This window comes from Pipra filicauda, unplaced genomic scaffold (assembly GCF_003945595.2).
Source record: "Pipra filicauda isolate LSUMZ 115617 unplaced genomic scaffold, ASM394559v2 scaffold287_size946512_pilon, whole genome shotgun sequence".
Classification (NCBI taxonomy): Eukaryota; Metazoa; Chordata; class Aves; order Passeriformes; family Pipridae; genus Pipra; species Pipra filicauda.
Window position 1 is genome coordinate 766,902 of NW_024104406.1, and position 25,041 is coordinate 791,942.

Consider the following 25,041-nt stretch of genomic DNA (forward strand, 5'->3'; position numbering starts at 1 on the left):
GTTTGACGTGCCCAGCTCTGGTTTACAGTGCTCACATCCCCATCATTCACAAGGCACTGTATTATTAATGCACCCCCGATGTTATGTATCACTTTCCCAAGCAGACTCATTCACACACACACAACACATCCACCCACATGCAGCAATGGTTAGACAGACACAAAGCATCCAGTAGCCAATTATTTGGGGTGGGAACAGCTTGCATTAGCTCATGATGAAGCTTAGCCTTAATTCTGCTGAGCTGGAGAGGCTGGAGCTGTGCGTTGCTCTCCTGACTGACTGCGGAGCTGGGAGCAGGGCAGATGATGTCAAGGCAAATCTTTTTTTGTCTGCACTGCAGATTTGGCTGTGTGAATTTACTTGCAAATGAGGCTTTCAGATCCCCTGTTCAAAAGCAGGAGTCCTAGGCCATTCCCACATCTGCCACTGTTAGCCCAAATTCCTGTTTGTGCTGCTAAAGGAGCTGCCTGTGTTTGGAAGGCTTGGGCCCAACTTCCAGTGAGTTCCTACAGACAATGAGAAGGCAGTGGAGTCCACCCTGTTTGGGTGATGGATTGGGAGCAGATGAGAGAGGAGTGCCTGTGCTGCAAAGGGACAGCAGAGGAGCTCAGTCACAAAGGGAATACACGACCCCAACGGTGGAACCTTCCATGAGGTTTTGCAAAAGCGAGGACTAGAAACTGTCCAAAATCAGTCGAGGTTTAGCCAAAAGTCACTGCCAAATGTGGAGTTTAAGCATGTCTAACCACAGCATACACGCTGTATGGCCCTGACCAAGGCTGGCACGATCCCAATCACACTTGTGTTTGCACTAAAAGCCAAAGATCACAACAGATTATCCAGAAGATTCAACAGTCAGCCAGCTGAAGGGATGTTTCTAAGGCTGCCACACCACAGAAAGGGACAGACATCTTGCCAGCTTCTGTGCCAGACCTGTTATTTGGGAGTGTTTACCAAAGTCAGGAGTCACATATTCCCAAAGAAAAGGGTAGCACACCTTGCAGAGCACATGACTAGCGAGAAAGAGATGGAACATTTTCTTTTTAGAGCATCTCCAAACCCCACGCAGGGGCTGCACAATTCTCATTTATGGACATAAAAGGTAAAATTCCTCCTGTCTCCCTCTCCCTGAAGGCTTTTTTCCTATCTTTTTCCAGCCTAGTTCTAAATATGCCAGACAATACAGTACCACACACGGAAATGTAGAGTGTTGGTAACCACTTTCCTTGTTAAGACAAAGGAGCCAATGACTCAGGAATCACCTAACAGTACATAGAGCCACTAATTTTTGTGGTCCTAACAAAAGGTGGACAAGGGGTGAGACCAAATCTACTGCAGTACACAAAAATGGAGAATCAAGAAGAAATTCTCACAAAACTGCCTTGTAGATAACAACCACACACCTGCTGACATCTACTCTGGCATCTGCTGTTACATTAAAATAGTTTACAGTCCTCCAGCACCTTCCATGCCCCCCGGCAGCAGTACCCCACTTTTTCAGAGTTGGAGAAATCAAGGCACAGAGTATCTGTCCAGGATGGCTCACAGGGTCCAAAACAGATGCCTGATTTGCCTTCCAGCTTGTCCTTCTGGCTGTTATACATTGCTTATGATTCAAAGTGCATCTGCAGCTAAATGAGCATGGGAGAATGATACAAATGCTTTGTATGGGCATCAAGGAGAACAGACCATCATCTGTAGTCTAGACTGGTCCTTTCTCCTGCCCTTCCCACAATTCACAGAAAAATAAGGATGAAAAAATACATTCCTCTTGTTATTAATAGAAGTATTAACTTGTGCATGCATAAGTACCTGAAAGCAAGGGGGAAAGGTCAAGCATCAGGAATTTGTGCTTAATGAAAGTGGGTTTGCTATCGTTAAAAAAGCTGCCCTGAGACAGTCATCACTATCATTTCTCTTATCACCTGGACTGTTGGGAGAGCTGGTCCAGGACACTGCCTTTGCACTGCCTCGCTGTGCAACTCCTGCTGCTCTGCAGAGAGCCAGGGTGTCACTGCACTGCCTCTCTGCACCACCTCCAGCTGGACACGGAGGTGGACAGAGGGGAGGGAACACACGGAGCAGGGCTGGATAATGAGGGGCCTCCCCGTCCCCCGGTGACACACAGCACGCACACGCTGCTCCTTCGCAGCTGAGCCGCTGCCCTGGGTGACAGTGTTAGAGCTGGGATGAGTGAGCGCCTTGCCCTGAAATCATGTGGGAAGGACTTATTAACTGGAGCCCCCCAGTCTCTGGAATGCAGCCGTTATCTCCCTCCCGAGCTTTGGAGCGCTGATAACTTTGCAAGACATTTCTTCCCCACACCCCGGCAAATCCAAATGCACTTCACCGTGTTTTCCATTCCCCCCCCGTGCTCAGGTGGAGCTGAGGATCACACTGTAACAGCGGCTCTGACCAGGAGAACCGACTCCCAGCAGAGCTCCCCTGCACACAGCCCCACCGGAGCTGAGCACAGGGATGAGGAGTTACTCCATGCACAGCCACCGATTCCCTGGCAGTCACAAGCACCCTGAGCACAGCTGTGAAAATCAAAATCCAGGAGTTCCAGCTCCTACACTGGAGTCAGCTGGCAACCTGCAGCTCCTCTCCTGCCTCTGAGCTCTGTAACAATGGACGCACAAACACAGACAACCCCTCCATCCAAAGAGGCAGAGATTTAAATCCTTAATTAGCACATTTGGACGAGTCACCACAAATGAGATTAGCTTTTGCACATCGCTGGGGAAGCTGCTGTGCCCCTATAATGTGCAAGTGGTGGACCCTCAAGCTGACCTTGGAATTCCCCTTTGGATGCTCATCTGCTTTGCTCTCTCGGCACTGTCTTCCCCGCTGCCTGCAGGGTCTCCTTGGGAGATAATAGCCTGGTCTTCCCACAGCCTGGAGCTGTGACCATATTTGATGTCAGCCACTGTGAATGTACTGCACTGAATGAGTAATTTCAATTTGAAAAGGCACTTCCCAGGTAGCAAACCTGGGTTAAAGGGCAGGAAAAGGTCTCTATAACAGCACCTTGTTAGCCCAGTCACAAATCTGCTCCCTCTTCTCTGTTTCTGGAGTCCTAAGTGCTGTTTCTGCTGACAAACCCCGGGTTTAGTGCTGTCAGCACTGCAGAGATGTGGAGCTGCACAGAGCCAAGCTGTGTTCTCCTGTGCCTCATGCTTCACCAAAATCCAGCCCACTCAATAAGGACACCTGGGCACTCCTCATGCTTGTCATACACAGAGCAGCTTTGATGTGGAGCCTCCAGGGTGAACATGCAGTGCCACCCGGGCAAGAAACCTCGTCCTGCCCTGTAGGCTGCCAAGTGACTGTTTTCCAACCATCTCAGTAAGAAATGCTCTGACTCGTGGCTGTGAGCGCTGTGCAGCTGCGGGGAAGAGGTCAGCTAAACAGTTCAGAAGGAACCCCTTCACCATAATGACTCTGACTCTTCTGCAACTAAAGCAAGTACATCTCATGAAGTCACAGATCCCTAGACAGCCAAAAGGCAGTGATGTCCCCAGTGGGTGCTGCCGGGCTCGAGAGATGGTTGTGGATACTGCACCTGCCCCAGCAGTCACACCGTGTGTGTGGGAGGGAAGCAGGAGAGGACACATGGAAATGAGCCCATGCTCTGTTACAGACCAGGAAAGGGATATCAGAGCACCCATCAGAGCTGGTGATTTTCTTAATTCTTTCCTTGGCCTCGAGTTCTGGAAATAGTCTCATCCTACCTCACACAGGAACAGCCTGGACCGTGATCAGCCACAGACCTCGAGGCATGAGCATTTAGGGGTGAAATCTCCCACTCTCAGGAGCCACTTCCCTCCAGCCTGGCCTTTCCCTTGCACTCAGCAGTGGAAATGGGTTTTTTGAAGTTCTCAAAAGCAGTTGGCACCTTTCTTTTTGAGTGACATTCATCTGTAGGTAAATTGATTTAATAGCTTGTTAGAGTGCCAATTAGAACCAACAATAACTCAATTGACCTATAACTGCTTTGGCACCAACACAGCTTTCAAAAATAAGAGAAAGGAAGAAATCTCTGCTCTGGCAGAGATGAGAGCTCAGATAGTTGGTTTCAAGAGCAAACTGAGGGATTCATGGACTTGCTAATGAGATGCTCATAACACATCAGAAACAAAGACAAATTTCAATGGTTTCAAGCTAAAATGACACTATGTTATCTCCAGACAAAGATCACTCTTTTATCTGCATAATAAATGGATTTCAGTGCAGCAGCAATGACTCCACAGCAGAAAAAACCTCAGTGCCACAGAAAGCACTAGCACAGTTACCTAACCAGAATAACATGGTATTGAAAACCCAAGTTTACCTCCTGATAATAGTACTGAGAAATCCTACACTGATTCCATGTCTATCTACTAACAAACATCTTCAGAAAACACATTTTTCCCTCAAATATAATCTGCTTCATACTAATGCAGTGGAGATTGTGCTTCTATACAAATTCATCGTTTTAAATACTTACCTCCGAGGATTGAGGTATTTCGAGTTTAAAAACCAGAAAACCAGAAAATGTTAGTAGAGTTTGTCTGAACATTGGCAGTGAGTGTCCAAGGATAGAAAGAAGGATAATGTGGAAGGGTTTTAAATTACTAGGCAAAAGGATCAATTCTTAAAACAGGAAGGGGACTGAGAAAACTGAGATTGTTTGAAGAGTCAGAAGGACAAGAGCAACTAAGAATATTTAGAAGGAGAGGGAACAAATTTGGAGAGACCCACCCAGGGAAAAACCTGAAGGATAAGGATGGAGACTGGAACTGGACTGAGGAAAGAGCCAAGTCAGCACACTGCAACTAGAACATTGCAAGGGGTGAGGGGAGATACTAAAAACTAAGATGAAATCTTAGTGATCAGATGCTAAGCTGCATATTGGGATGTAGGACTGGCTGGACAAGAATCCTGCCACAAGAAGCCTAGAAAATGGAGATGGGGCTGGTGGGATGAGAAACATAAACTTGAAACGAGGGATGGGGAAAAAAACAGGTTGGAGAGAGTGGGGCTGGAGGTGAAAAGGAGAAAACATCAGAGAGTTTGTTAAAGGCAGAGCGTGTTTCCCTTTGAAGCCTGGAGAGTCACCCAGGAATCTGGTGCATCCTCGTTCCCTTGCTGTAACTCCCTGCCATGGCCACTGCTGAATTCAGAGCAGAGGGCACAGCACAGCCTTGGGAAGATCCACACCTGCCAATGAATCCAGAGATATTATTATGCTGAGGATAAGGATTGATTTTATTTTTTAAAACCCTAACAACTGAACAAAGCTCTGTGTTAAGAACTGGACTGCAAAGTCAAAATGAAACAGCAGAAGGGAGGTTAGCTGTACATGTGGTTTTTTACAGTCTTTATATGGTTCAAACCACTTCTTCCCAGAGAGTTCATGCTTCCTTCAAGATGGGAGGAAGGGCCTGAGGCAGATGTGTGCAGGGAAGAGATCTCCTATAGGAGCTATATTTCTTGCACAATCTGGCAGGTTTGCAGTGGAAGAGATAAGGAACTGCAGAAGGAGATGTGATGGCCAGGGCAGGTGAGTGGTGCCCTCGAGACTCCCCCTCTGCCAAAAAGTTCCAGCAGAGGTGACAGACAGAGCACCCAATCCAAAACTGTAATTACAGTAATATTCTTAGATGATGATTAAAGAGAACATGATGTCATTGTTTACAGGGATGATTATTTTTTTGCTATAACAACAGACAAACTAACAACCACCAGAGCTTGGGAAGAGGGCGGGTGGGACCGGCATGGCTGTTTCCCAGTCTGGCTGCCCCCCCAGCCACGCTAAGACATGCTCCAAATCACACTGTCCCATCCTCTCAAAGCACCCATTGCTCTTAGAACAGGTGGCCATTAGCCCTGTGCCCTTGTCTTCTGGGTCCCAGGGCTGGCTGATTCCCTCCGGAGTGCCCTCAGGGCAGAGCTCTGAACACGAGGGAAGCTGGGCAAGGCCTCCTGCTCTGCCAGCCTGGGCCTCAGTTCCACTACACCAGGTCGTGGATGTTTTTGACCTCAGTCTCTTCAAGTCTCTGCCACCCCACTCTCACCTGGGCATGACAGTACCAGTTTCCCAGCCAGGGTGTCACAAAGGGAAATGAATGTTCATTGCTGTTATAGTTGAATATTTTATAAGTGCGAAAAATAAAAACAAGAGAAAAATTAACCTTCCCCCCCCAGATTAGGATCTGAGTAAGATGTAATAAAAAAGGTATGTTATCCTACAAGGGGGGTGGAGTAAATGTTAAATAGCTTTTCCCAAGGGAACCATCCCTGAGTGCACTGAGGGAGCCATGGGCTTCTATGGAAGAGATAACGTCTTCATCTGTTGGTAGGGACTGGTATGAAGAGCCTGAATTAAGTTCATGCAGAAAATCTTAGTCATAGCCCTTTGTTAAATCTAAATGTTTGCTTTAGTACTTATTTATGTTATTTTATGTCATTTTCCACATGTGAACATACATGAAAATACCATAATATTATATCATAGTCTTAAAATATATCCTGGGGATACACTGAGGTGTTTCATTTACTGAGGCCTCCCTGTTTTCAAGCTTGGGTCAGAACTTGCCTCATACACAAAGCTATATTCCTACATGGATTGTCTAGTGTGGGATTATTTACTTTCCACATGTGAACTGGGGTGTGAAGCATGTGATGACTTGCCCATGGACATGGGAAATATGGTTGCAATAGTTTGATTCCCTTAGTTCATGGCTACAAAACCACATTTTTTCTCTTGCAACTCGATTCCAAGCCCACTGGAGGCAACACAAACCCAATCCATGCTGCTCAGCACAGTTTGGATTATTCTTCATATTATTCCTGCTTGGATCCCTTCGTTCTGCTCCAGCAAACTGCCCTGGGAATTGACAGGAAAGTTCTCTGCAGCAAAGGCAGCAGGATCTGACTCCCCCCTCGGCTTGCAGCATCCCCATGTCATTCCAAGGCAACACACCACCAGCATGGAGAGAAAGAGAAGAGATCCAAGGCTGGGAGCTGCCCCTCCAAACCTGGGCCTGTCCACAGTTCCCGCTGGATTCCAACAACAGACACAGGTTCTGCTGCCACTCCAATGCTCCCTGACCTTCCCCTCCATGCAGAGCTTTCCCTGACCCAGAACCTCCATGTGCTGTACATTCAGCTCACACAATGGGCACTTTCATTGCTGTGAGCAGAGGGCAAGTCATGGGATCAGAGCTGCCACTGTGGGCAGCCCCTGAGCGTGGGCAGGAATGAAGCGAGGCTGGCACAAGAAGCAGCATTTTGGGTAGAAAAGGGCATTACTGTCTGAGAGCAGGGAGCAGCACCCACCTCAGGGAGCTGCCAAAGTCAGTGAGCACTGCTGGACACTCCACGAATTGTTTACCCTTCTAACAGAACAGGGAAAAGCTTCTCAGGGAAAAGAGTCTCCAGACAGAGCAGCACTCAGAGAGACTGGAAATCAGGTCTGCTCAGGAGAGTGGGAAAGGTAACCACACATCCTTCCCATCTTTGCTCAGTCCCACCAGTGATACTGGGTACAGATGTTTGGACTGTAATTAGTAGATCCCACTGATTCCCCCAAAGAAGGCAGGCTGCATGACACTGCAGCATGACGGGAAGCAAATGATTTTGTTCTTTCCCTACCTTATACCTCACACCTGAGCATCTATTTTTTTGGTGCCACAGAAATCTCCCCAGGGTCCCAGCAGCCAGGGAGTTCTGGCAGAGGAAGCAAACGAAATAATGGATCTGTTTGCAGGAAAGTATCACAAGTAAGGGAGAACAGAGAAGAAAAAAGAATCTAAAATCTGTAGCTGTGTGTGTTACCGAGTGGAATGTTTTCCATTGTTTTCAAAGAGACAGCAGCTTCTATTCTCTGTGAAGAAGTTAATAGATTACTGGGCAGTGAATAATGTGCAGTTCTATTTACATCCACTGTTTGGACTATTTTGGTCCCTCAGATAGTGTATCTGTTCTCAGGTCTTTCTAAAAGCAGCATGCTACACTTTTTTTGCAAGCAATTCTGGGCAGCAGCTACAACCCATATGCTTCAGTCAGCTACAAACTAGACAGATCGTTGTTTGTCTGGAATTTTTTTATTAAACCAATTGTACTGGATCAATGCTTCCTCTAAGCAATACATAACAATTCTATCATAACAATGCTATCTACCCAGTGAAAAAGCTTTCAGAGTCACAGATAAATGTTGATCTCGGAAATACAGTTTGGCTCTGCACCGATGTGCGATCAGCCACAGATGCAAACAAACTCCAGCAGCCAGCACATACATCTGCACCTCAGAAGAGAAGCCAGTACTCTGATTTTCATTAGACACCTTTTAAGAGCTTCTAGAACCAGCCCACTGCATTAGTCAGGAGTACTCAGGGGCACTGAGCTTGGTTTTTATAAAGGTCACTTGATGTCTTTTCCCCTCACAATGGACTAAAAGCAGAAATCAACAGAGCCTGAATCTATATTAATCTGCTTTACTCTTGGAGGGTCATAGATTTGCCACTGGAATTAGCCATATTAGATGCTAAAATGATAATTTAATGAGACAATGATGAAAGCCTCTGTTCTATTCTAAATCAGGAACTCCTCTCGCATAGTGCAAGGAGAAGCAACTCCATGAAGTCAGAGAATTACACCACTGTCATTTCACAGCAGTAAATTGGGCTGGAGCGTTCCATGCAAAACTTCCCATCTCAAGCTGTACTGAGACAGGAGTCACGAGGTCTGGAGCTCCACCAAAATGCCTGGAGATGCACCTCTCTCTCAGAGGGGAAACTGGTTTCTCCAAAAAGACAGAAAGCAAGCTCGGGGTCTAAATAATTATTAACTTGAAACTGGTACCCCAAATGCTGCTACACAGCTTTGGTGACAGCAAAGTGCAGGATAATGGAGCCTCATTCCTCCATGATCATTCCGACTGCTCCGGGATCTGCACCCATCTCTAGCACGGAGCAACTGGGCATTGCACTGCGTAATTCCCAAGGCACAAACCACACTCCTTTGGGTCAAGGATATTGCAAATATTTTGGTAATATCTGCTCTTTGGTGCAGTCTGCTGCATTCCAGAGGTCAAAAAACGCTATTCGTATTCATGTGAGTTGTTTCCAAGACAGATGCTTTAGTAGAGGGGAAGAAGGAATACAAAGCCCGAGCAGAATCTGGAAGGCTCCCACTCCTCTCCTTCAAGGCAGCCTTTGTTCACAGGTCATTTTCCTTGGAAGCCCACACCTGTTCTCTAAGCAGCATCCATATTCCAGCAGACATGCTGCAAGTGATCTAGGGACAGGGGTGAGCAAAGTTCCCCCCAAAATATCCCTCCTGACCAGACAGTGGTGCCTCCAGCTCCCCCTGGCCTTGTGCACCCTCAGTCCCACTGCCCCATCCGAGGCTGGCAGGTGACAGCAGGGACACAGCCCATGTCGGTGTGCTGGCCTTCCACACCACTTCAGAAGAAACACAAGGCAGGGAGATATCAGCCCACCTGGAATCTGCCCCCAAGCAGGTCTTGCCCCAGGGTACAGACACCCAACTCACTGTGCCTTCTCTGCACAAATTCCCAGCTACGTCAGGGCAGGATTATGTTCTAATATCAAGAGTCATCCATGCATTCATAGAGATCTGCATGCACACAACAGCTCAGTGCTCGGTGGGATCATCTGGCTGGGGGGAGTTGGAGCTTGCCAGCATATTTCATTCCTTTGTGCAAGGCTAGGAGTGGCCAAGTGCCTCAGAAATAAAAACTTACCTCATCATTTTAACAAATAAGCACTGGTTCAGTAAGAACCTTAAAAATCCAAACTCTTAGGACCATCTCACCTTGGGCAAGGTGGTTACAACTCAGCTACTGCTCTCAAGTTTGCCAGGCTGGTTCTATGCTGAAACAGTCATAAGGATGGAAGGGAATAAACCCACTATACAGAGACACAAAGACATGCAAACTGAATGCTGCTTTTGCATAAATCCAAATACAGTCCAGAGACTAAATCCAAAATTCCTTGAGGGTGTGACATACAGAGAACACCTTGCTAAAATAACCCAAGAAAACACAGTTGTTAGTTTTTAACTCCAGACTCGTGGCAAATAACGCAAAGATCTACAGCCAAGAGTATGAATTAGGGTTTGCTCTTTTTAAAGCTGATCAGTGTCTCATTTCAGTGTTTGTGAGCTATTGCTCGATCAGTCCCAACTGGGAGGCTATTTTATAGTCCTTCCAGTCTGGGATTGGGCAGGATTGTGCTTGCAAGCACTATGTATAATGCTGTAGCTACTGGAAGCCCTCAAAAGCTCACTCAGCTGTGTGCTTGGGACACTTGAATGCACTGAATTTAAATGACAGTGCAGTCTTCCAACTCACATAGCCTTCTAATAACATTTGTTAATCCAAGCAAATATCAAGGAATCTGGTCAGTGCCAGTGCTGAATCTGCTCAGCGTGTGGGCTACTTGCTAAATCCCTAATAGGTAGTGTCAAGAGGTTTCTGACATGGCTGTTTGGGCACCCAAATCCACCCTGGAGCTCCTTCCTGCAATTACCTTGCTGACTGTATTTTAGGGAATATTACCAGGTTTCTTGTGAAGAGTCCAAAAATTCAATAAAATCATGTAGTGTGACAGATACGTGTTTGAATAATGTTCTTCTACCATGTGCTTTTAAATGTGAGATGTAAGCCTGTTGTAATTAAAGTTGAAGCAATAAACCTTAGCCATTGATTGCACTAAGTAATTAATTATTGATTGCAGTACTTCACATACATATTGCAGAGGACAATTCACCTGTGCAGTAGATGACACTTTGCTCAGAAATACCCAAACACAACCCCTCTGCTGTGCAGAACTACACAATAACTGGCTCTAGGGTTTACAAGTTAGTTTCCTTATTAACCTCCATGGAAATGTTGCCATTACTTTCATAAAGCCAGTGTTAACTATTCCCTATCCAGATTAAATTTGGAAATAAGGATGTACACACGCAAAAGAGAGGATCTTTCTCTGTAAGACTCTGAAGGTGTTAAGTTCCTTCTCAATGAATGCTGCCATCCCCTGCACATACCAATTCCTGACAAGCCATGCTGCAGTAAGACACTGTAAGGAGCAGCAACAGTAGCAACATCCTTCCCTAACTCTTGGGGAAGGAAAAGGGAGAAAGGACTCTGAGGTGTGAAAATGGGAAGCATTAGTCAGGCAGAGCACACATTCTGAACTGGGCATGTAGGACTAGTTAAGCAGCAGACACCACGCTTTTAGTCTGGAGTTGTGCATCAGGTGGGAACATTTTTCCCCATTTACACTGAACTTAAGGAGAGCCTTTCCCCTTACATTAAGCCAAAGCAAGAGATATTTGCTGGTTTAAAAACACAACTGAAAATTAATAATTGTGTGGGGCACTAAAATTAAGGTTAAATGTAAATGAAACCTGCAGATTGTTTGAGTGGAGCAGATCTTGGATGTGTCCTCCAGCTCCCCTGACTAGGAGATGAGCAAGGAAAGTTCTGTTGGGGTGGGTGCACGGTGCAGGAGGTCATGTGGGAAAGGGCAGACCAGCTGGTTTGGAGTGGATCAGGAAGGGGGGGATTGTACCTGAAGTCGCTGTAGGGGTGGATGATCCAGAACCCGGCAGACTTAACCCTCTCCTGCTCCCTCTCCACGGCCTTCTGGCTGCCAAACATCCTCAAGGAGAATTTGTTGACCCCCGGCTGGAGCATGGCCCCGAACTGCCTCTGCATGAAACCGGCTTGGCCCAGCCTCTGCTCCTCATCTGGGGTGATCTGGTCGCACCCTCCACCTCCTTCCACTTTGATGGAAGTGGAGGAGCAGGCCCGGGGGGGCTGCTGAGGCTCCGGGGGGGACGCGGGCGGTGGGGGCGCCGGCAGCCCCTGCTCCAGCTCCCCACTGCCGGGGGGGCTCTTGTCCTCGCTGGGGGAGGCCGGCTCCCCTTCGCCGCCGATCAGCCTCTTCTCCTCGGCCGCGTCGTGGAGGTGCCTGCTGGTCAGCGAGGACAGGCTCCCTTTGAAGCGGCGGCAGTCCCCGTTGGTGCTGGTCTTGGCGCCCTTGCCGCCGGCCTCCGTCTCCAGGAGGCCGGGGTCCCCCCCTCTGCCGGGGTCCCCCCCGAGGGCCCGGGTGCTCCCAGCAGAGGGCGAAGGCAGTGGCTTCAGCCTGATGCTTTTCCTCCGGGTGTCCTTGTCGCTGTCATCCTCCTCGTCCATGATCGACGCCTTGGGTCCGATCTGCTGGGGCAGGCTGTAGAGCCTCTTGCGCATGGAGGGGGGCAGCTTGTCCATGGCCGATACTGCTGCTGCTGCTGCTCAGTGAGAGGGAGAGACCCCCGCTCTGCCCAGGGAGGGGAACCGGCACTGCCCCCAGGCCCCTGCCCCCAGCTCAAGGGGCAGAGGGGACCAGAGACTGGCGTGTCATCTCCTTACCAGGCTGTGGCATCCACAGGCTCTGCATCAAAACACAGCCTCTGCATCCAGAAGGGAAGGGAAGGAGAAAAAAAAACAAAACAAAACAAAACAAAAAAAAACAAAAAAGAGGGAAGGCAAAAAATCCCCCCCTTCTTCCCCGTTGTCCCGATTTGGCTACTTGCTGCTTGTCTTCCCTTGGTGAGTGTTACTGCAATCCCCGTCTGCTCAGATCCTGAGCACTGGGCAAGAAGTCTAGAGGAGAGCCACACACTCCTGGCTGGAAGGCGAGGGAGGGCGGTAGCGGCAGCAGCAGCCGCCTTGCCATGTTGGCTTCGAGATGCAAATGTGCCGTGTCTCCCGGCGGGCAGACATCATCCGGAAAGCGAAGCTCAAACCCGGGTGCCTCAAACTCCTCAACCTGCCGGCCAATAACACAATGAACTGCAACCTGCAGCGGCCACTGCTTGCTTACATCACTGTCATCACTTATTCCTCATGCAGCCCCTGCTCCTGGGAATATTCATGAAGCGATCCCATTCTATTGGGTTGCCATAGGAGCGACTACTGCACACAGGCTCTGCCTACCTGAGACAGCACCCGGGCTTCTTAAAGGGGCAACGCCCGGCGGGCGCGGGGCTGCTCCCGCCGCTCCTGCGGGCACCGGGCGCTGCGGAGCCGCGGGGCCGGGCAGCGCTGGGCTCCGGGCCAGCCGGGGCTTATCGGCCACGAGCACCGGGCCGCCGCGAATTTAAAAATAGCAGCATCACAAACATGAAAAAAAAAAATAAATAGGAGAGAGAATATTCCTTTTCCCTTAGATGCGGGCGATCCCTACTCCTCCTGGAGGTGTGGCTGCTGGAGGGCAGGTTTGCTTGTGTGGGCACGGGGGGTTTTGTGGGAAGGGGCGATTCCAAATCTAAAGGGAAAGCAGCGGTTCACCTTGAAAATCTCACTTGCATGCAAAACAGGGGCTAGGGGAGTGCCTGTCTTGCCTAGCAGAAGTTTGCCTGCTGGGAACAAGCTGCGTTCGCACCCGTCCGCAGAGTGCCGAAGGGTCGGAAGGATCTTTTTTCCTTGGCTGCCTCGCTCCCCGTTAGCCATGCAAACCCGGTACTGTGCCTCCCCTGCGGGGTTGGATCTGTAGAAGCCATTAAATAAAAAAATAAAAGCAAGCCGCATCTCCGAGAGCTCCCCCGCTGGATTGAGGGAGGCTGGGCTGGGCTGGGCTGGCGGAGGCAGTGGGATGCGTGGGCTCTCCCTGCGACGCGGGGAAACCCACTTCCCAGTGGGCACCTGAGTCAGCACTTCCTGCGGCTCACCCGCCACCGGCGCGGCTCCGGGGGACGCTCCTGGGAAAAGAACAGCTCCGCGTGGGAATCCTCCTGCCTTCACTGCTGGCCACAATGCACCCCGTGTAACAGAGGCCAAAGCAGCTGAAATCAGACATTTCCCTTTTGGTATTTGAGAGGGGGCTTTCGGAGAAAAGGAGGTAAAGAGGTAGCAATCAGCCGCGCCTGTGCTTATTTGGGAGTGGCTGCTTATCCTGTGATGTTTAAGACTGATAAACTAGTTCGGATTATTTCCTAGTGTCGAGCCTTTGAAACCAGTGGAGTTAAATTATGAATCTTTTTGGCCATACGAGAGACTTTTGTATATATTTTTGTGTCAATTCAGCATTTCAGGCTTTCTAGAATATTTGTTGTTTCAGACATTTAAGATCCCACCTGCTAGGCAAAGACAGGGAGGCTGAACACAGGCAAGGAATGCCCACTGCAAGCAGGGAGGAAATCGTCACCACCGCTGCAGTTCTGCTTTCCTGAGCAAATATTCACCTCTTCCCTCCCAGGAGTCACTCGCCATAGGTAACTTTGCCATTTAAAGCAGCACATTTCCTTTAGGAAATGCCATGATCAGCAGTGACTTCACCACACACACACACACACACAGCACATGCTTCCTCATCTTTGTTTGCCTGCTCTCTCCTGAATCCCTTCCTGATGTGTTCACCTGCTCCTCTTCTCCTCCCACCTCCTGGCACAACCCAGACTGGCTGTGACTCATTTCAAATACTCTACAGTGCAGCTACCCAGCACAAATATTATTTAATAGTATTACTTTTTTCACAATTTCTGATAGAACAAGCTTTTCTGGGGAAATAACTCTCAATTTTCAAATGTTCCTGGAGATCAAATAACGTGAATTAGGCCAGTGAGAGCAATAAAGGTCTTTTCCCTCTTCTTGTTCCCTCCTCCAGGCACTGGGGATGCTGAGGTGTAAGCACTTGTGCTCCTCAGCTGCAATCAAGTGCCTTCCAAAAGGCTGTGTTTTGATTAACGAGGTGCACAGCATCCAAAACTGATGCAGCTTCTTAAAGACAGTCCCTGATGTTCCGAGAGAATGACAGAGCAGTAAAGGACGTGCTCAAGGAATCGAGCTGTTTGTTCTCCTTCAGCTTTAGGTATTCCAGCGCTCGGAATATCCCCACACTCCGTTCCCTGGCCTTCCTGGGATGTTCCCAGAGTGCTGCCTTACTTGGTGACACAAATCAGATCCTCTGACAGAGACACAACAGGGCAGCCGAGCAGCAGAGTCCTCCTGCATCACCTCTGCAGCAGGAAGGAAATGCTCAGGAGCACAGACTGAGTCAGGGCCTGGCACTCTGCTGCACCATTCCAGAAACACCCAGAGATCCCCGTGCCTGGAATTCTGGCTGGCACTTCCCAGCCACCACTGTCCAGGCTATGTACCACGCATACAGACCACAGGTACCTTTACATCTCTCTATAAAGCATTAAGCTTCGTGGAATCACCCAAGGTGCTCAGTCCAGAAGGTACATTTTTGTGCACCTCTGTCTCCGAGTTTGGGTTCCTAAACACTTCTAAAAACTTACAGGGGTTACAGGTACCAAACTCAGAGGAATTTTTCAAGTCCTTAAAATGTAATGACAATTTTGTGTCCAGAGGACTTCAAAGTAATGATATTTTATTTGAGAGCCTTCTAAGAACTAAGTGCAGGGAGATGGGAATTATCCTTGTCTAATGGTATGAAACTACTATCGTGAACATAATTTATTGCTGGCATTATGGCAGTGCTTTCCATGTCAGCAAATGAACCTTTATAGACATATTTTTAGAATATTTAAGAAAAGCCAGGCCTGCTGGAGGTCTAAGTCTTACCTATCACTGGCTCACAGTACATTCAAAGGGGGTATAGAGAAGTCACCTGTCAGGAAAAGGTAGAACTGTTTTTGAGGGAAGTTACCTCCCTTTAAACAATATTTGTCAGACTCTGCTCCAAGACTTGGCATAGATACAAAGGGAATGGATTTAGTAGAGAGAATGCAGGTGAAGCAGCCAAAGATTCATTTGTTTCTGAAGGAATTTTGCCAGCTCAGATATAGATATATATGGAATATGTATTTATGGAATATATATATATGGTGCTATTTTATTAAAAAGCCAGTGCTGCAATGCAAATGTGAAAAATGACGTTCCAAATGAAGCCAGGACTACAGAAGAATAGACTGAGAGCCATCAAATCTGATATCCTGTAGCTCAGGGAACAGCAGCGGTGCAAGCTGGTCTTTTAGGACCACCTTTGCTTGGGTCAGAGATTCACCCTTGAACTTCTAAATTCTCAGATGAAAATGGAGTCAATGAACATGTGGTATAGCTTGGAAGAACAGGAGCAAGTCCTTTCAAAGCTGCCTATTGTTCTTAGCAGGCAGCAAGTAACTCATAATTGGCATTTGAAACTCATGAAATATTCAACACTACAAAACAGGGAAATTCTACCTTAGAGTTTTCCTGGTAGAGTCTGCATTTGCTGCCTCTGCAGCTTATATTATACCTAGAAGATAATGAAGAAATAATAATGATAAATACACAAATCCTATCTCCCCCTCGGCCCTATTAATTACCCAAGTGTGCTGTCACACTGTACTCATTGAAATTCAGCCAGGGCTTTCTTATGGCTCTGTGCTGTTCCTTATGGGAGCTGTAAAGTGGGGGACTGAACTGCTGGAACATGTGCTGAGGCCTATTTAGGGCAGAGCCAAGAGGGCACCTGAGCATCTGTCTGGATCAAGGAAACAGCTGAGCAATGGGAAGTGAGATCCAGGCCGGGATGCTGGGCTCAGGGGAGCCAGCCCACAGGGCAGGGGGACAGGGAAGAGTCCCACAGAGCTGGATGTCAGGATGGAAGGGAAAAGTCCAGCTTTGCTGTGCAAGAATTGCCTTGGGTTTTCAGAAAGAACGGTTCAAAGTCCATCAGTGGGAGCAGAGAGACACTGAACAGATCCCTGACAACGACAGGCTGTGGAGCCTGGCAAGAGAGGCAGCAGCAGGAGAGGAGATACACAACAGGACAGAAAAGCTTCTATCAGGAAGTGCTTGGAAAGCAATATTCATTCCAACTTCCAGTGGTAAACAAATCTGGAGCAATCCCACTCTCTTCACCCTTATAAGCAAGACCAAAATATGAGCACTTGTGTAGGATATAAGGGGGTTGCTGGAATGTGCTTACAGCTGACAAACAGCTTTGCCACCCCGGACTGCAAAAGGAAATGTTACCCAAAGAATCGGCCACGTTGGTGTCTATGGAAAGAAGTCACAGACTCTGCAGAAAATACCCCCCTGAGATTTTCAGGATGTTGAGATGTTTTGCAAAAGCTGGTAATCCTTGCTGGAGCAAGTAGCTGAAAATCCTAGCTAGGAACGGATTGATTAGCATGAGCATCTCGCCACCTGACCTTTAATGTTCCCCTTGGAGAACAGAAACCTTCAGAGAAATAGAAAAGCAGAGACAGGTAGCCATATACAAAGCTCTGAAGAAGAGAAATGACACAGAGGAGCTGCTGAGATTGGAGCAACTATATGATTTAGACACAATTACTTTTAGGTTATAAAATTTTTACATTATGGTCTAAACTCTACCAATGAATTCTCCAATATTCACAGTGAAATGCTCCTATTGAGCTTGCATCTTGAACTTCAATAAAATTTCCCTTCCAGATGTATATTCCATCAAATTTCCATTTAGAAACCAAGCACTAGCTTATTTTTCTACCCTGATGAGCAATTATTCAGGTTTGGGTTCAGACAGCGTGGGGAGGTTTGCTCAGTCTGGATCAGCTCAGTGACTGTCAAATGAGTCTGTCTTTCACCAGTGTTTCATGAGCTGCAGCCTCACAGAGAACAAGGGATCCTCTCCCGAGCCTGTCCCACCGAGACATCTCCTGTCTGCATCAACTGGACTATTTTGGATTATCATGCAGCGCTGGATTTGTTGGGAAATGTGCCACTGTCTCCCACAACAGCAGTGGCAGCCTCCAACTTGGGGACGTCCAGACTCTGCTCTTAGTGAGCTGCCTTCTGCCAGGGCTGACTTTAACCCTCTCTCTTCCTCAGAAGTAGTTAATCAAACAAACCCAACATCATGTTTCCAAAACCAAAGTTTCCAGCCATACCAACTGTCAGGCACTTTACAGCTCTGACTTAAGAACTCATAATCCTCATGGATGTACCTCAGCAATGCCTCCCTCCATCCAATTGCTGAAGACAGGCAGAAGACTGAAAAATTTGAAATAAGATACTAATTAGAAACAAGATGCTGTGTGAGCAAAATGGCAATGGAAGAAATGTCCCATAGATTTATGCCTTGTGACTGGAGTCTACCATGTCTGATGTGCAGGATCCTACACAAACCTTTCCTCCATAATTCACAGTTGGACTGTCATGGTCTAGTCATTTATTGATGCTGGTGCCGTGGGCTGCAGCAGCTTTGAGCAGAAGGCCCTCAGAGATCCCTTGAAACCTAAATTACCCTTTAATTCCATGATTCTGTGACTCAAGAGGAATTCTCTCTTTACTCCAGCCACCTACTTCCTATGTAGGAAGATATTTTCTTTGAGACAAAATCCCTCTGTCAAATTAGTTTTAAACCATCAAACAGGTTGCAATGGTAGTAGGAGGGAGCTGACAGCCTGATGGGTACCAGGCATGACTTTGTAAGCTTCACTTCCTCGGGCAGGCAGCTAGAAGGCATGTCATGATTTTGGAGAACAAACTCAGACATTTCCACACTGATTCAGAATTTCTAAACTCCTAAGAACAGCCAAATTGCAAAGCCAGGCTTAGTCAGCACATCTAAACCATATGGCAGGAGAAGAGCTTCCAGCAGAAGATCCCAGGTGATCATTGCCCCTTACAGACACAGGGGTGTTTCAGGCAGTTACCCCTCCCACTTGGTACCTGAAATGGAGGAGAACTTCACTGCCCATGAAAACAAGGCCAAAGGCAAGGGAGATCCAGTATTTCTGCCTGCAGTTCATTGTTACTGGTGTAAGTACATCCTCTACAAACAAGCAAACAGGTTAGGCCACTCTGAGTCCTCGAGACATTCCCATTATCCTGGAGGGAAGAGTGATTTGTGCCACTGCCATGTCTGTGGCTCAGCAGCAGCACCAGCAATGTCAATAAGTAAAGGGGAAAGGCTTCACTTGATAAGGCTGCAAATCATTCTGAGATTAAAATAAAGGCCTTCTTTGTCTGGGCTTTGCTTTTCGAAACCAGCCTTTGGGGGTACTGCCTGGAGCCCACTCAGCACCAGAAGGGTCTTGTGGTTATCCTAAATCTGGAGGTTATCCCAAATCTGGAGGTGACCTCCTGGAGTTTGTGCCTGCCTATGTCTACACATGCACATTTGTGCTTGAGCTGATCAAGCTTTTGCCTCAATTCTGGATCAAAAATGCACTCCAGGTCCAATTTGGGCCTCTGTCTGTCATTTGTTACTGTTGTTTAAGCACAGGTGTTACTGAAGCATCTAGAAAATGCAGCTGAGACCAAAACCCAGCAGAGAAACACAACATGGCAGCAGAGTAACAAGCTCGTGCTCTTTGAATGCCAGCTCAGTGCTGTTTCCTTTCTGCTTGTTTAGGTTTAGAGAAAGCTTTGCTGAGAGGAGCTAGGGCAGGGAAAACACAGAGGAGGGGGGATCCAAAGCAGAAGAGCAGGGCAGAGTTCTGTAAGGACATGGGAAGAGGGCAGGGGGAGAATTGTCTGCATTGCATTCACCTGGATGATAAAGTTGTGCTGCAGTGCCACCATTAAGGAGGGGCTGAACTTCCATTATAAGATTCTTTATGGTCATTCTTCATCTCAACCACCTAAGCTGAGATTCTGAAAACCTTATCTTTACCAAAAAAAGAATTTCCTTCTTTTGAAAGATAAAGCAAAACCTGCTGGTTTTGGAAACAAGAAGGCAGTATGTGTAGAAGGGGAAAAAAAAAAAAGAGAAAATGCACTTTTTTTTCCTCTTTTTTAAATGGTATTTTAGGAACCAATGTATTACCCAAGTGGCTAATAATGAGATTTGGACTTCCAAATCAAAGGAAGTGCAAGTGCTGTACACTTGTCAAAGATTAAATACTCAGTAAACCCAGAAAGGTGGAGGCAGAAGGTTCATTCTGCGTTTTCTTACCTGTCCCTGCCCTTCCCTGGATGCCCCTTGCCATCCACATTCAGACTGTATGGCCTTGTGCTAATTAAAATCTATCCTGCAGGCATCTCCCTGGTTCTCAGGCAAACAGGGCAAGGACTAGCTCAGATTTCCTCTTCCCCAGTGCCACGGGAGCTGGCTCTGATTAAACAATGCCAAGTGCTCGATGCTCCCTGAGCTGATGAGCAGCAGGGAGTGCCCAGCCCTGCCCACCCAGGGACTCCCCACTGATTGATTTTACCAGCCTGTGTTTTCATTTGTTTTCAACACTCTGCTGACCTTTGTGTAAGGGTTTAAACAAAGCTCTGCAGACTCTTGAGGCCATTGCCTTGATGGTATCAGTTCATCACTGTATAAACGTGGCTCAGTGGATGGCAGCCCTGTGTGTGTTTTTGTGAGGGGAGGGATCCCGCTCACCCGGCTCTTCTGTGAAGACTGAAGCTTTTTTTTGGTGAAATCAATGAGAAACTGCATCTAATGTTACTGCAAGGGCAGGACAACACAGAGTATAGATGCTGCTTCCTGGACTCTGTCTCCTTTTCACACAACGCCCTTTCCCATGTGAATTGTAGAAACACTCCTGGGAGCAGGACAGAAGACAGGCCTTCCTGATTTTCCCCTAAACCATTAGCTGACAGAATCATATTCCCTCCTGTGCTCTCCTACTGCCTGATGGTATCTTAAATCTTCTGTTCAATGGAGCAACTTCACAAAGATGCTTCCTGTGGGACACCAGGGAAACAGGAAAATGGCATTTGCTTCACCATCTGCAATTTAGGAGGATGAAAACAGTTCTTTTTTTTGTTTTTTTTTTTTTTTTAAGAAAAAAGCTTAAATCTTTCTGACAGGGTTCTAGATGATGTGACAGTGTATGCAGCCCCACACAGGGTTGACCTGTGGCGGGATGATGTGGAGAAGCAATCTGTGGCCACTTGATTGTGGCTCAGCTGCTTCCTGCTGGGCACACAGGCTGCCCTGGAGAGCTGCTCCAGTGCCCCACCCTGGGCTTGGCTGGGCCCTCAGGAGTTCCACACTGCAGAATGCCTTGGAGCACTTCTGTCCTTCACTGGAACTGGCACACAGCCTTGCCCGAGGTCACACAGCCCATCTGTCCCTTCAGCTTCCCAGGTTATCCGTGTTCCGGTGGTGTCTGCAGAACACGAGCAGTTCTGTTCCTGTTCAGGGGGGCTGTAACACCCCTGTGTACATCCAGATAGACAAACCAGCTTAGTAAAGCACACCTGGACACCACCACCACTTCCTGCTGCTCCCCTGGAGAGATGTCGGACTGGAGAGCACTCTGGAGCTGGTGACATCTCAGTGCACACTCTACTCCAGAGGGAGCACTTCAGCTTACACAACAACCACCACCACTTTCCCCCTTCTGAGCAACTTCATGTCACAGCTGATGCTTGACAAGCTGCTGTTCAGAGTCTGCTCAAAGGAATATTGTATATTTTATTAGCCCCCTCTGTGCTTGTTAATTCTGTCTTTGTTTCTCACCATTCTGCAAAACCCTTCACAAATCCCTGTTTCAGCGGAGCAACAAACTTCTACTTCCTTGGATTTGCAGGCTTCACTTAACACGATTAGGTGACAGGATTTATTTAGAAATGTGTGGTGATAAGAATACCCAGTTTGTGAGTTATGGGGAGGAAAAGCTCACCATTTTGTTGTTGCTTTTATAAATTCAAACTTCTCAGAAGGAGAAAAGGTTTGGAGCAGGTGTTTGCCACCCACACCTTTCAGTACTAGAGAACGGCCTTTTCTACTGGAAAATGTAGTAAAGTACGTTAATTAAACATGGAAAGGGAGAAGACTGGAGCAGCATGAACAGAGCAGACTGAGTCTTGCTGTGAGACCTAAAGAAGGTGAGATTTGAAAAGACTTGATCTTCCCATCAAGCCTAGGGCTGACACAGAATTTGTTAAAACACCTTCCTGTGCCTTTAATTAGCCTGAAGACTTCTTTAGCTTATTTTGGCTTTCCACAAGAGGCAGGTTTTTAGGCTGGAACACGTAGTCCTCAACCATGCACTTACTCTCTGTTCTACAAGCTTTGGTGATCCTGCCCTTCCCCTCTGCTGGGAAGGTCTCCCAGTGCAGAAGACTCTCAAAAAGGTGGTTAAACTCTGCTCAGGACTCGTGGGAGAAGGTGTTAGCACCAAATCTAAGATGAAGACCCTGCTCAGCGGAAAAGAACTAGAAGACATACTGTAATAGAAAAGATCCTGGGAGCTTAATCTTTTCTGGTTAAGCAAAAGGAAATGTAAGTAATTATTTGATAATAATCTGTAAGTGCCCACATGGAGAGGTGGAGACCTGAACACGGAGGAATCCTCACACCAGCAGATGTAGTTGCAAAAGAGATGCTGCCTGGAAGCTCCACGCCTTCAGGCCAGAATTAAGTTAATAAGTTTTAATGTTGAGGGCAACTAACCTCTAGATTAACATGATGAAGTTTTTTGTAGATTCTCTGTCACAGGAAATTTAAAAAATAAGATTAGATATTTTTTTATAAAAGGTCTGCCTTAGCTCAATCCCAGATACTTGATTTGAATCTGCAATCAATTTGGGTTAGTCCCAGATCATGTCACACGGGAAGTTAGTGTAAATGTTAAAAATGTTCTTTTCTATATTAAATCCTGGAAAACAGAAAAAGCAAATGAACAGTAATAGTGACTAGAATGCTCACACCCTTTTCTGGGTCATTTGTGAGTATGCTCAACTGCTGACATCCCTAAAGAACTCCTGGCACTGTCATGAGGCCTGATTATTTACTTCTACCATCCCTTTCTTTTGTCTACCCATACTAGGAACTTCCCTTATCTCCTTTGGCTGCTTAGTTTCCTCAAGGAATGGATTGTCCACAGCCTTTTCAAAAGTCAAATGGAGGGTATAAATCAGATCTCCCTTATTGTATTTATTGATGACTCTTCAAAGATGTCCAAGAGGTTTGTAAACTATTAGGACTCCTTTTGACACTTCCCAGCTGGAGCAAACTAGATCATATTTATCCAAGTTTTTGTCCTGTAGGAGGTTTGTGGTCCTCAGAAGTCAGCATCCTGCTTTTGGTTATAGTCATCTATTTGAGTACTGAAGATTTCCTCCTAAGCTGGGAAAGCCAGCTGGCCATTCACACACTTGTGCTGTGCTTCTGATAGGATCTCAGCCAAGTGCTGGCTGTGTCCTTTGTAAAGCCAGTGGTATAATCCAGGAATGGACCGATTTCCTTCCTTTCCAAAGGCTGCCAGCACCCCCCTGGCAGTGCCCTGACCTGCAGTGCCGATACCACCCAGGGGCAGCATCCCCTGGGGTCACACAGTCACATGCTGGGAGCACAGGCACACTCTTCCTAAAATGGGCTGATGGTGGAGATACTGAGATCTTCTACCAGCCTGGACCATCACAACTCCAGTTTCAATACACACCTGCTTCAAAGAAAGACTCACAATGAATTCTTAGGGGTTGTCTCTTTGCTTTTCACAGGAGTGGGGCAGTGTGGCCTAATGGTGAATCTAAACTAAACCCCACAAACAGTAAACTTCATTGATGCAACATGTTTGTTCTCCTGTAGAAAATGAATGCAAAATAATGAGATTTCCCAGTCTGTGTAACTATATTGCATGGATTTCCAAGTGCAATGAAGTCAGCTTTAGCCTTCATGTTTTATTAATGCCTTGTAGCCAAGTAAAATGAGTAATAAACTGGCACTTTAGAGAACTGGATGGAGTCATTCGAAAGCTGAATAACAACTAACCCTTCATTTACTGAGCTCCCTCTAGCAGTTTTGCAGTACACACAGAAAGACAATCAAGGAGCTACTGAAATAACTCTCCTTTGCACCAAAGGTGCTGCTTACAGTAGGTGCACAAATTCACTTCAGCACCTTCTGTCTGGTTGCTGTGTTGGGACAAGGAGGAACATTGGTTACTCTGGCTAGGCTACCACATCAATGTTGGACCCAGAATTCAAGTCTTGCTGTCACTTTCTAATTGTTACTCACCATTCTGTAGCACATTACTACAGCTAAAGATCCCCAGAAATCCAAATTAGTTTGAGGGGTCCTTCCCTTATAAATCCACTCTTTCATTCTAGTTCCTCTTTATAAAGGGACTAAAGAGAGAGCATTTCCTGAAATAGGGGAAAATAGACAAAAGTTGTCTTCCATCTGTGTTTTCCCTGAGTGAGAACAGGAAATGCAGATATTATCCCTCCCACGTGCACTGCTGGGACAGCTTTCCTCTCTACTAAAAATTAAAACAGCGAATCCATGTGCCCTGCTTGATTTTCTAAGCAAGGCTCATCTGTACTGTATCAAGCTCCCAGCCTTTGTGACTGCTCACTGAGGCAAGTTTTATTGCTACAGGAGATGAAATGAGTAAGATGCTCACTGCAGAGAATCTGAAAGATTTCACCAAGGCCTCTCAGCAAAGCAGTGGTAAGCCAGGAACTAAAATACAGGATTTCCCAATTCCTCGTGCCACAATCAGTCCATTGGAACAAGCTATTCCTCTCCACTTGTGCTTGTTCAACACTGCCTCTCAGACCCAGAATCCAGCTGTTGCCACTGAACTGAGAGCAGCTGTTGTTAAGCATTTCCCTAAATGCATTCCAAGCCATGTTTCTTTTCACTAAACCTGATGAACCAGCTGCCACAACCACTGAAACTGGAACGACCCACTTCAATCTCCATCTGATAGGAACATTCTAAGTAGGCATCTCTGGCCAAAAAAAGAAATCCCAGGCTGAAATTTTATGACTAGGTAGCCTCACATTTTTTTCTGTCAGTGTGTAAGGAAAGATATAACAGTGCAGTATACAAGAGCTGGCACTGCATTATTCAGAGGGCCTGTGCTGCAGATTCCCTACACTGGCAAGCAGATCATTAGGAACTGGAAGTTTTCTAAGAAAAACAGAGCAAGTGGGATTAAAAAAAAAAAAAAGGAAAGAGACAAGGCTGTGGTCAGAAAAGGTGGAAGGCCCTGCTGTTCCAAGGTTGTTTTGCATTTCGGATCAATAACAATGAACAGTCTCCCAGGCAATGTCAGCCAAGCTGTCTGAGCCTACACCTGGTCTCTCTGCCCTTACACTCCCATGTGCTCCATGGGCCTGAGGGAAGAAAATGGGATCCTCAC

The 25,041-nt window shown here is 47.0% G+C and overlaps 1 protein-coding gene across 2 annotated transcripts in view; it reads right to left on the reverse strand.

Annotated features, from left to right (window-relative positions):
- HCN4 (hyperpolarization activated cyclic nucleotide gated potassium channel 4) overlaps positions 1 to 25,041 on the reverse strand; it is a 135,127-nt gene that overhangs the window by 80,759 nt on the left and 29,327 nt on the right. Inside the window, exon 1 of one of the 2 annotated variants that reach the window (XM_027723659.2) lies at positions 11,583 to 12,435. The exons of the other annotated variant lie outside the window; for it this stretch is intronic. Within the exon in view, the coding sequence (XP_027579460.1) occupies positions 11,583 to 12,283 (701 nt within the window). The 5' untranslated portion in view covers positions 12,284 to 12,435. Of the gene's footprint in view, positions 1 to 11,582; positions 12,436 to 25,041 lie in introns of those variants that run through there. 2 annotated transcript variants of the gene reach the window in all.